This window comes from Pyxicephalus adspersus, chromosome 4, assembly GCF_032062135.1.
Source record: "Pyxicephalus adspersus chromosome 4, UCB_Pads_2.0, whole genome shotgun sequence".
Taxonomy (NCBI): domain Eukaryota; kingdom Metazoa; phylum Chordata; class Amphibia; order Anura; family Pyxicephalidae; genus Pyxicephalus; species Pyxicephalus adspersus.
Window position 1 is genome coordinate 80,339,986 of NC_092861.1, and position 12,912 is coordinate 80,352,897.

Sequence of the window (12,912 nt, forward strand, 5' to 3'; positions counted from 1 at the left end):
CCATCCATGTTGAAAAAGGTCTAGAAACACCGGTCACCAAGCCTTTATGTCCATGGATCAGCACTAATTTTTGCTTCCAATGAGTATTTTAAGGCAGGAGAGTTTTCCATCTTGTTAGATTTATAAGCAGTTCAGGACTTTGGCTAGTTTATTTGTAACACGTGACATCTTAATGCCAACAAAAAAAAAATATCTTTTTAAGAAAAAAAAAAAAAAGAAAAACAAAAAAGACTGCATTCTAACTCTTCCTCATTCAATCCAAAAATATACAGTGTAATGTAGTAAACATGTTGGTGTTTTATAGTAAACACAATATACCTTTTCAGCCTTTTCTTCTGGCTCATCTTCATTTAAAAATTCACGTTTTGGATATGGTATCTGGCACCCTGCAAAAACACTGTTAAAACAATGCAGTTTAATAAACATTTAAAGAAATATAAACTCCTTGAAGTGTTCTGTTATCAACATTTATGGAAAATGAATACCTGCCATAATATGTATAACACAGTATGCCTCACCTCCCCATAACCCTATCTTCCTTGATCTCAGGTTACCACCCCACAGTCTAAGATTTATTTCTTGTATCTTTCTTTACAACAAAGGCATAGCCTATCCTCAGCTCTAAAGTCATAAAGTCAGCTGTCTGCACACCTTCCACCCTAGAACTAAAAAAACCCTTCTGTGCCACGGGCAGATTGAACAGGCAGGTAGGCAGGTTACTTAGGGTACAGTATGGAAGAGCTGCAAGCGCCTAATTTTGGGTGTAGGAATTAAATGTTTTATTTGGTGATTTAGGGTTTAGGAAAAAGGGGTCAACTGGATAAGTTCTATAGAGGAAGAAGTGATTGCAATCTTGTGACTGGAATAATTTACAAAGTACAATAAAAAGGCTTGTAAAAGCACACACAATACCATTCACCCAAATCTTGGGCTGACCTATCATTAGGAAAGGTTAAAGGGCTTGCCACTGGTGTGGGTCTTGTGCAGGTTTACACAAGGAAGTGATGCAGTTTAAGTGCTGTGTTAGTAGGTGGTAGGTGTTCCTGTCATAAATATCCCTTTCTTATGAATGGATAATAGACCCATATGTAAAATTAAAGATTGTATTTGCATCGCTTAGAAGGCCCACTGGTATTTCTGTTCTGATTTTTGGTCCACCTGTTGCCTTTCATAAGGACTGATTACTTTTAATAGGTAACCCACCTGCAGACACACAGAAAGGTGGTAACAGTACCCTAAACAGCAAGGGAAAGAGATTGGTAACTCACTATATATATTCACATGAGGGCTACACATGGATGCAATGTAATCCAAATAAACCACACTCTGATAAAGTATAATGAAGAAAAAAAACTAAAAAGCAATTTAAAGAAAAAACTAAATTTTATAATTTAATAAACCAATACTACAATCCAGTAATTTCAGCATATTCGCTAAAGTCAGATAGTTCACTTATTTACCTTAATTTGAGTCCTGAATGATTTCCTGCAGAATAAGCATACACAGCTCCATAAAGTGTGAATATGAGTGTACATTCTGCAGCATGTGCTGTGTATCTTCCTTCCTCTCTCTCTCTCTCTCTCTCTCTCTCTCTCTCTCTGCTTCCTGCATTGCCAATCAAATAGAAGCTTCAAACGCAGGTTAGAATCTGATTGCTGACTGTGGGAAACTTCTTAGTACTGGCATAATTTTTTAGATTAGGAATTCTGTGTGAGAGACAACAAGGAGGGGTGTTCCATCATCTCCAGCAGGTGTGTCCCAGGATCACAAACAAAAGGGAGTGGGTGGATGGGTGCTAATAAGTAATATTGGAATGAAAACTAGGGTATGCTTTTTGTATGCATCTGTATTTCTATTGTACCTTTAAGTATATTTCTTTTGTCTCAGAATACAGATGTTATTTTCAGTAACGTGCACTGAAATGTAGCCCTCTTATCTTATGTTGTACCAAGGTCTCTCACATGTTTGCCTATACAAAGTGATAGTTTCAATGTCGTCCTCAATGTCAATTACACTGTACTGAATATTGCATGCCAAATGACGTAGGAGCAAATCAAGCAACATAACTCAAAAGATTCAGCACACTCATGGGAAAGATAACAGTCCAAATGTGTAGGCTTGACAATAGATGTGGACCAAAACATTTTATGCAAGTGCATGCTAAAGCAAATAAAACATACTCAGATGTAGGTAGAGGATCCTCTTGAAAGTAAAGATCTAGTAAAGCCTGTTCTGAAGTTATCCTTTTTGTTGGGTCCATTGTAAGAAGTTTTTGAAGCTGCATGAATCAAAGGTCATAGAATTAATACATATAAAGCAGTAAACAAAGTCTTACAAGTGATAAACTTTAAAAGTGTTGTTTGTTCACAAAATGCTTGCTATTAGTAACTGTGGTATTTCCCTTTTCAAGCATATTTTTCTACTGTAGGAGACATGCACATACTGCCTTCTGTCAATACCTCTGCTAACCCTTTCTTATAAATACTGCCCACAACCCCTCACTACTCCTCTCTTGCTCATACTGCCTATTGTAATGCCCCTTGCCTCTGCTTTCCTGCACATTTTGTCCAAGTTTTGCTCTCTAACTCTCTTTTCCTCTCCTGCACATACTGCCTGCTAAAACATTGTTCATAATACCCCTGTGACTGTGTCAAAGTGGTACCAATTATGAAGTAGGACATAAAATAATTGGACAGGTTATGGCATTATCTAAAATATCTACCTTGAACCTTTACAGGTCTAATTGGGATTAAAGACAGAGCAATCCATGAAAGGATTGGTAAAGGTGAATGAGGTATGAGAAACACACTGCCACTCAACCTTTCTACTAAAGAAGAACTATAATCAAAAATTTCCATCTGTTCCTAATCTAATTGCAGTATGAACAAACCAAGGGGACTGCCAGTGACAAATGAAAAATGTAAAAAAAAAAACAAAATGCTTTCATGTGTACAGCTTTTGTTCTGAGAATATAAGAGAATATGACCTAAGTGTTTTAAAGTTTTTTTCAGAATCTGCAAATACTTGTGTAGTGTGCATGATAGGGACACAGATTAACTTTAAGCTTCATGGAACAAAATAAAATTGGTTAGCATTTCAATATTCAATTGCATGTTTCTCTTTCCTCTGTACCCCCTGAGGAGTTGTATACATAAGAAGCACATTTAGCTTTATTTTTTTTTTTTTTAAAGATATATTTAAATCTGCAATATCTTCAGTGAAATTTATTGGTTGCATCCTCATTTTCCAATAAACTCACTTTCACCTTTGGAAAAAATATCCAAACAACCAATATATCAGTCCCCATGCTTCCCTCATAAAATAGCCCCTTTTCATCACCAGAATTTCTACCCTCCCATCTGCCACAGGAACGAAACCCAAAATTAAAGCTTCTTTTTTAAACCTACACCCCCCACCTCTCTCATCTCCAACTCAAGTGAAGGGTCCCATGAACATATATCTATCAAAACTGTCCCTCAAGGATCAGAACTAGAAATTATCAATCTATCTTCGTATACCCTGATGACAGAAGAAAAATAGGTGCTAAAACTTGGGTTATCCTTTTGCCCATACTCTAACTTGGATAAATTTGATCTAGTGAAACATAACAACTTTTTTGCAAGGAACTTAACCTTGAAAGTCATGTACGATAAAGAATTACCACATAGTGGTCTTCAACCAACATTGAATTTAAAAACTACAACACTCAAAACTTCCACATTTTCAAGGTTTTGTTATCAATTACTAGAAAAAAAAGATCTGACTACTACAGCCCCAACCACAATAACCCCAGAATGTTCAATTCCTGTGAGACATCCGAAAGCAACCTTTTTTCCACCTTTGACACCATATCCCCCCATACAAACATTTGTGAATCTAGTCACACATGACAATAAAAATATGAGCACTGACACTTTCAAGCAAAAGATAATTTAGACCCTATAGATGGCAAAGCCCTCCACAACATTAAAAAGAACCAGAACATAATCATCAAACCTTCAGATAATAGAGGCAATATTGTTATTCTGAAGAGAAACACTATGAACAATTCCAGGGAACGTAATAAAATCTTTTAATGGTGAATATTATTCTATTATCGAACAAGCAACTCGACACGGAATCATTAATCTAACTCCAACATTTTACTCCCTCCCTAAAGTCCATAAAGACTTAAATATCCCTCAAGACATCCTATCATATCAGGAATAGGTTCAATTGCATCAAAAGCAAGTGAACTAGTGGATTCCTACCTTAGACCCTTGGTTACATCATTACCTTCCTACCTAAAGGAAACTATTGAGCTACTCAAATTCACTTCAAATCTGAGAATTTCACATAACTTCCTATTGGTCACAATTATCATTGAAGCTTTGTATTGTAGCAGTCCTCACTTAAAAGGTTTGGAAATTATTTCCAACCATCTGTACCAATATTATCCACACAATATTGCCTTCAACTCATTCATCAATTCTCTCCTAAAATATATCCTGACTAGGAATATCTTCACCCTAAAAGACAAGCATTACCTACAAATTCAAGGTGTCGCGATGGGCACAAGACGTGCACCATCTTATGCCAACATATATTTAGGTGACTGGGAAACCTTTTCTCTAATTCAGCCATGTCCATATACAAACCTAATATACTCACTTGGCGAAGATATAAAGATGATATCCCTATTATTTGGACAGGATCGGAAACACTATTACAGAGATTCTTCTCCCAGATTCAAACCAATACCTACAACTTGAAATTCACTATAAGTTTCAGCCAGCCACAGGTGGCATTCCTAGACACATACGTATAAATAACCGAGGACGCACGCATGCACACAGCCCACACCCACATTCACAAAAAAAATACCATTCATCCATTATTTGGGACTAAGACAGAATTGTACCCAGCTGAATGATTTTGAAAGAGAATCCAAAGCCATCTAAGGAGAAAGACTATTAGTCAAAGGATACAGCAAATACATACTGAAAAAAGCTAAAACCTTTTATAATAATCTAATTTTACAAAACAAGCCAACACATCATAAAGGATTATTACTACCTACAATAAACAACACAAAACAGTTTTTGAGATTCTTTCCAAACACTGGAATATTTTACTAGCTCATCCTAAGATCTCTAAATTCTTACATAAACAACCACGTATTACGTACAGAAAATCTCCATCACTGAAGGATTCATTAGTATCCAGCCATTACTCTGGACACTGATCCACTGGACCACCCACCATAAGGCCTGGAACCTTCAAGTGCGGCAAATGTACTTAATGCTGCTGGATAAACGAAAGGCAAGCTAGATGACTAGATTTGAATTTTTTGTGATATATGATATACATCTTTTTACTTTGAGACCTGTACCTATTTCAGGAATTTAGTCTCTATATCCTAATAATATTTTTATAGGCATTATAAAATCCATGTAGGTCTAAGGTATTCTGTATCCATGCTTTATTTTCTAACAGTTATAGAACATTTTTTGGTTCTTTTTCTATTGGGATATCCTCCTGTATTATATTTATGAATCTGTAATGTGATATATTCATGTATTATACCCAATATTTTGATTAATCAGCGTTAATACTCAATACTTTGTATTTATAATGTACAATGTTCAGTTGGTTACTTTGTATATGCACATTCAATCCACATATCCATATATTTCTTATGCACATACAGCTTTATTACTTTTTCATACACACATACCTCTCCCCCCCTTCCCCCCCCCCATCTGCACACACAGTATGAACCCTTCACATAATTTACATACATATCCCTTCTCCCCCCCTTTACGAGGGATGGGGGCACCTGTTACAGACGCCTTTGGCTGAGGCTTTTCTGAGTAATCTACCTAGCACCAGCCCGTCCTCCTCCCTCATTTGGGCACCGGATCCTCCGTTCCCCAGGACTCGCAAAGCCAGGACTACATTGTCCTGGCAAGCTGCGAGTGAAGAGGAAGAACGTGTGGGACAACCCAAACTCCAACCACTTACCACCTCTGGGAGAAGCAGGGTAGAAAAACACCCTTTGAAGCTGACTGCAAAAACACCCAAACCTTTGAAGCTGACTGCACGCATCCTGTCACTCACAACATTTATTGCCACTTTAGGTTTTAAACTCTCTTATCCAGCAAGTTCATTCTCCTCTACCATTCTACTCTTTTTGCTTATGAAACATTTTTAATGTCCTGGTATACCTGTCCTTTAGGCACAAGTGTAACTGAGTTACCATCATTCCTCCCTGCACTAATCCTTTCAGGGGACAATACACCTTGTTTCCCAGGGTCTGTAAGTAAGTAATGTATATTACCTCCTTTTATTCAACTAATTAGGAACCTATCTAATAACTGATCTTAACAAATAGTCATCTTTTCATACATATACTATAGGACTCAATAATATATGGAATCCCTCTCTGTTGCTTTAATATGAGAGAATTAACCTTATACTAGAAACAACAGCCCTAGTGACCCCTCCACTTCTCAACATCAGTAAGTGTTTATATTTCAATACTTTCTTACCATGCATAATAATTTTATATAATAAATATAGTCATATCCCTATTCTACTAGGTTATTACAATCTTTGTACTGATTACAGGAGGACACAATTAACCTCCAACCACATTGCAACCATTCACTACTACCATCCTGCCAGTAATGATTACCAAGTAAATTGAACCTTTATTAGTATAATCTCTATATTTTATGCCTTGTTTGGACGTTTATAAACTAGTCCAGCTATTATAACAATATACTCATAGAAGTCTGATTTCATGGTATATTACCTTAGCAACCATATGATTACACTCTATCCTATTTTTTGCCTTATTCTTTTTGATTATAAAATATTTGTTTTGTAAACCATGTTGTAAATATTTTATATTAGCATAAGTCTCTATGAATCTCCTGAAGAAACCAAACAGTGAAACGTGTGGGGAAATAGACCGAAAAATGAGCTGTGCTATCATCCAATCTGATTGTTAAGATTGGTACTGTAATATGCCTAATATATTACATCATCTGTATATGTTGTACATAGTTGAGTTGGGCTCTGTTTAGCCTAGAATACTTAAAATGAATGATACAAGTAAAATACCCTATTTTTGCCACAAAAAGCCGTCTTTCTCTCTTTCTTTATTTGTGCATTTTATCGCTTGCATTCAAAGCTCTAAATGTGAAGCTGAATAAATAATCAAGGTATAAAATGTACTTCTAATTTCCTCCTAAGCAGTACTTACTATATTATTATTGGAAAAGTATATGATTTCTGGGAAATGTTGGGTAAACGGATAGAGAATCCTGAATTATAGTGCACTTAGTTTCAGAACATGTGCATGTAAGCATATTCCGCATGACAACATAAACCATGCTGAGTCTTAATAGTTCTGACACAGCAATCTGCTGAAACTGAAGCGGAAAGCTGTTCTCAGTAAATATATACTGTTACTTTTGAAATGTACATTATATCAAACACAATACGCACAGATGAAAGATTGTAGTAATCCCAACAAGCACCACAAAGCAATAGATATTTCTACAGAAATGTTAAACCATAATATGTTCTACATTTTGTGAAAAATTAGTTGAGGACTATGCATGACAACTAACCAAGTGTGTGGGTTAGTGGGTTATTTGATAAATGAAAATACAGCTAGATAGATAGATTTATCATTGTTTAAGTTATGTTAAATGAATCCGGAATTAGTATGGCAAAACCAAGTATACCATGCTAGCAAACCATAAAAAAACCTAAAAAAAAAAATAAAAATAAATCCATTATGTTATTACAAAAAGTAAGGCTACGCACATACATTCAAATTTTGTCAATCTTTTATGATCGTTTCCAAAAACAAAGACTGAAAGATGAATGAACGATACATACAGCGCCGTTCTGCTCTATGGAGGGGGGAGGAGAACGAGCGAGCAACACCCTGCTGTGCTCTCCTCCCTTCATTTGCATAAAGCTTGATCGCCTTCTGTCGTTCGTGGATCTGCCAGGACAGATCCATGAGTGACATCGGGGGCCCTCTGTACACACGTCAGATTCTCATCCGAGACAAGCCCTGCAGCCCGTATTAGCGGAGAATGATCTGACTGTGTGCATAGCCTAATACTTCTAAAGATTTAGTAAAAATAAATAAAGATATCTTGTCAATCAAATAAGTTTTATGATAAGTATTAAGTGATATGCTGAGATGTTGCCTCGAGTAAGAGATAACAGTTCAGTTGCTCACAAAAGCCTCCTAGATTGGGGATCACAGTTACAGGTTAAAGAAATAAGAAAAATACAATTAATTAAAAGGAAAAACTCTTTACAACGAAATTCAAATTTATTTTTACCTTTTTATTTTTAATATATCAGGAATGCCAAATCTGGCGATAGGTTGGTTACTTGAGCATTGAAAATCATGCCTTATTATGATTGTAATCATGCCTCTTTAAACAGTTATACCATAACAGCTTATATTGAGTATATTTTATAACTTACCAAAAGAAAAACCTTGCTGTCAGGTTTGACCTTGTGCTTCTCCATATACTTTATTAGGCTACTATTAGCATATCTGTAAAACATTATAGGGAAAAACAAAGTGGTGTACCTTTTGCTAAGAAGTCTACATACAGCTTTCACCCATAAGGTCAGCAACATCATCATCATCATCATCATATTCAATCTTCTGCAGTTCTCTTATGCATCCTGCTTATTTTATTTAGAATGATCTTTGAATATAGACATAATACCTCAGCCACATAGGATGAACAAAACAGAGCATTGTTTTTCATAAAAATGCAGTCAGATAAAAGTATATTGGTAAATTCATTTTCAACTCTGCATATTTTACAGTTAATACAAACCAAGTTGACTGCAGCAGTATTGATCTGCCTCTTAGGATGACTCATTTGTACTGCATAATGGTGTAAGAGCCTTTCTAACTGCTAAGGCGCCAGTCCACCATTCAATATTGTTGCTTTTATTAGAAAGTTTATGCATGTGAACACTACGCAACATAAAAGCCGGAATTGCTTAGGCATGTCAAACCAGAATGAACCAGCGGTTTGAGCGAAGTAGGAAAATTCTGAATCAGACCGCATTACGACTGCAAAGGACACAGCAAACAAATTGCAAAAGATAATAAAACAGAATAGTAACATATCTATTTTAATTGTAATAAATATAAAAAGCGCTAGAACACGTCTACAGTATTAGGATACAAAACTATAAACTGAAGCGTAGGCTTTGTTTCCACAGAAAAGTCAGAGGCCTCATTCACTTAAAATTAGGATTGGGCTGGCTGTTGGCCATAGGAAGTTAGTGAACCACAATCAAGCCCCAAAACACTCGCCAAACATGTTTCAGCTCCCCAAATGTTCTAAATGCTGGCTGCCCAAACACCCAAAGAGGAAATCTGTAACGTACGTTGTTCTCCTGAAATCCTTCTGAAGAGTAGGATATTCTGGCATCTTTCTGATATCTTCCCAATCTTTATCTAAACAAAAAAATGAAAATCATATTGTAAAAGACTAAGCAGCATATTTATAAACATGCAAATTATTGAATATGACCTTTGAGGCGCATATTGTCTGACCATTTAGATTCACTTTTTGGAAATGTGTGTATTGATAAATTCGGCTGTTTTTAACTTATGTGGGCTATGCTGTGTTACTAATGTACCCCTGCAACTCTGCAAACCTAAAAAAGGTTTACAGCTACAAACCAGTAATATAGTATATAGGGGGAAGAGGAAAAGTGTCAAAGGGGTGGGCCATTATTGTATTCAAAATACACAAAATTGTCGGATGGTAAATATAGTTACAATTCTGACAAATATTCTCACTCATACACTGTTTGCTTAAAAACTTAATTATATTTCAAAACTTCTAATATTAGGCTATCTGTAATTTTTTCACTGGCTGGAAAATGGATGTGCTAAAGTTATTTCTAAAACAAAGAAATACCTAAAAGACTTACCCTAATATATTACTAATGACTGTTGTCTTCAGAGCATTCATTTAGCTGCCTTGACACCTTAGAGAATGGGTATACAAGGCTTGATATCTGGCTTCCTGTTGCCATCCCATGTAAGGTTTATCGCATAACAGCTATTTGTTGTATGAACGGTCTGTACTTGGCAATTGCCCAAAAAGCATTTCCTTACAGCTACCACCAGACACAAAGGCATCTCCCTATTTTCATGCCGCTAATGGAAAGATGACATCAGTGCATTTAAATACATTTAAAACACTGGTTATATTGGGATCCATATTTGCTGTTCAACACACACACTTACAAAACATATTTTCCTGACAAAGATTTGCATGTTGCAGGGAAAACATATACAATATATAAACATTAAAAAACATTAATACCAAGAGTTTGCAGAAGGTTGATTACATTGTCTAAAAGATCTTCAAACAAGTTATGCTTAAAAATATTTTTTTAATGCCTAAGTTATGATTTACCTGCAGGGAATCCCATCACACTAAATATCCGATCCAGCTGATCATGGTGGAATGGATTACTTGTTTTTATATCTTCTTGTCGACAATGAAAAATTGGCTCCGATGTTAATAACTCAGCGAAAATACAGCCAATAGCCCAGATATCTGTTCAATTAGAAATGTTATATCTTTAGTTTAATGTCAGAGTCTACAGCTACTGTAGAGTGCAATACAGCCACTTGATTGTGAAACAATAAAAATATGACCTTTGTAGAAGAATCTGCTAAAAAAAATGGCAGCTCCTGAACTCCTGGACTATTTCCTCTTATACATTTGATCCAAAGAAATTTTCACCAGTGACAGAATGACAGTGACATTAAAGCAATAATCCCATCGTTTGTCACCTCCTTGTCACTGGCCTACGGCATTTCAGTGAGAGCACTGTTCCCTATTAAGAAGCAGACTTTCCTTATAATGATTACTAGAAAAAAAAAATCTTAGTAGAAAAATGTATGTGTGAATATGGAGCTGGAGCACTGATAAAGCTAGGGCACATTATTCAGCCTCAGTTCTTCTACAGAATTAGCCCTTCCTGCTATAAAATGCACATCAACTCTATGTTGTGTATCCTGTTAATGCTGTACCAACTTTTCCTATACTGTATTATTATGGTGATACTGTAGTATTAAACACACCACATCCCCAACTCTGGTACTATAATATTCAATACTGTCTATTTAAACCAAACCTCTAGAACATTCTTTTGGTGTTATGATCCTTCAGTATAGTGCTACTTTAAAAAGCACAGTCATGCTAGCCCTATTTCCCTGAATAGAACTGCATTTGTTTAAACATACCATATACCGTATGTAATTTTATATAGAAGTCAAAAATGGAAACAAAAAGTATTTCATGGAGTAGAGCAAACTCTAATGCTTGTCTATAATTCCCATACAATTGATGAAAGTTGTACAAAGTACCATTAATTTATGTCATAATATTTTGACTTAATTTTTTTTACAGTCATGTAGTTATTGTAAGATAATATTATGATAACCAAAAATCAAGTATGTGTGGTTCAGAAAGGTTTCCACATAGAACAATTTGTATGTCACGCAGGTATTTCCTCTATTCATTCTTAACAAAATAGCTGGAGTCAGGCTCGGCATCCACTAAATGACCGGAAGGTGAAGTTTTCAACTGAACAAAATATAAAAAAAAAAGAATAAATTGCAGACTACCAACAGGTCCGGAGCATCTGTATGCTAAAACCTTTTGTGATCAAGCACCTCTATTAGCATTTTTAAAAATCTTTTATATTGATTATTAAATTACAAGTTTGGCATAAATAAAAAACATGAATACAAATCTGATATTTTACATATTTAAAGACAATCATTTTTAATCAATTCAAATTGGAAAACAATTGAATGAGGAAAAGAATAAACAGTTTGTAAAGGTAGGTACCCAAACTATTTCTAAAATACATAATATACAGAAATAACTGTGCTTGCTAACTGAAAATTTGCCAGGGGGGATAAACAGCTTCACTTTAACGATTTGTTATCAGACAGGGTTGTATTGGAAAGGGATAAGCGATGTCCTTTCTGCAATAAGCATTCCTACCTGCCTGATCCCTCAATTGAGCTGACAAAATTGCTGAGCTTGCAAGCCAGGTTGTCAGGATACCCGGCACATCCTGAATTCCCCTGTTGCTGACACAACATAACATAAATTTCCGCGCCTGTGCAGGAATTACATCATCAGCACAGCCAATCAAGATGTGTGTGGCAATAAATTTACCTGTGCTTTGGTCTGCTCTCCAAAAACCCCAACCACTTTGTGTCTGAAAAAAAATTTAAGGACAGCAGTAGCCCGAGTGGCTTGCCTGCCATTTCCTAAACTGAACTACCGTATTTTTCGACGTATAAGACGCACTTTTTCTTCCCCAAAACTGGGGGGGGGAAAGTGGGTGCGTCCTATACGGCGAATGCAGGTTTAAAAAATAATTAAAACCGGTAACATACCCAATACCGCGATACCGCGATCCTGCGTGCTTCTCGTCTTCTCTCCTCTCCTCCTGGCTGCAGCGCGTGTCTCCGCCTTCCCGCAGGCCCAGCGAGGAGAAGCCTGCACACGCGATCCCGGAAGCAAGCTGGGAGAGCAAGCGTGCCCCCGCGATCCCGGAAGCAAGCCGGAGGGTGATCAGAAGGGGAATAATCTTTCAGAATCTTTTTTTTCTAGATTTTCCTCCTTTAAAATTGGGTGCGTCTTATATGCCGGAGCGTCTTATACGCCGAAAAATACGGTACTTCAAGGACCAAAAATTACTTGCAGTAGGGCTACCCCTTACACTGCAAGAGTTCAATGCTTGTTGCACACCTGGAAGTGTAAAGCAGAGGCTAATATAGCCATCATCACCATTGCTAATACTGCCTTCTATTCTGTTTTTTTGTGGTTTAGC

At 36.3% G+C, this 12,912-nt stretch overlaps 1 protein-coding gene across 1 annotated transcript in view; it reads right to left on the reverse strand.

The window, feature by feature from the left end:
* CDK19 (cyclin dependent kinase 19) overlaps nucleotides 1–12,912 on the reverse strand; it is a 91,421-nt gene that overhangs the window by 17,877 nt on the left and 60,632 nt on the right. Inside the window, exons 6-10 of the mRNA XM_072410202.1 lie at nucleotides 10,470–10,613; nucleotides 9,427–9,496; nucleotides 8,500–8,572; nucleotides 2,181–2,278; nucleotides 319–397 (exon numbers count right to left, since the gene is read on the reverse strand). Coding sequence (XP_072266303.1) covers nucleotides 319–397; nucleotides 2,181–2,278; nucleotides 8,500–8,572; nucleotides 9,427–9,496; nucleotides 10,470–10,613 — 464 coding nt within the window. The remainder of the gene's footprint in view (nucleotides 1–318; nucleotides 398–2,180; nucleotides 2,279–8,499; nucleotides 8,573–9,426; nucleotides 9,497–10,469; nucleotides 10,614–12,912) is intronic.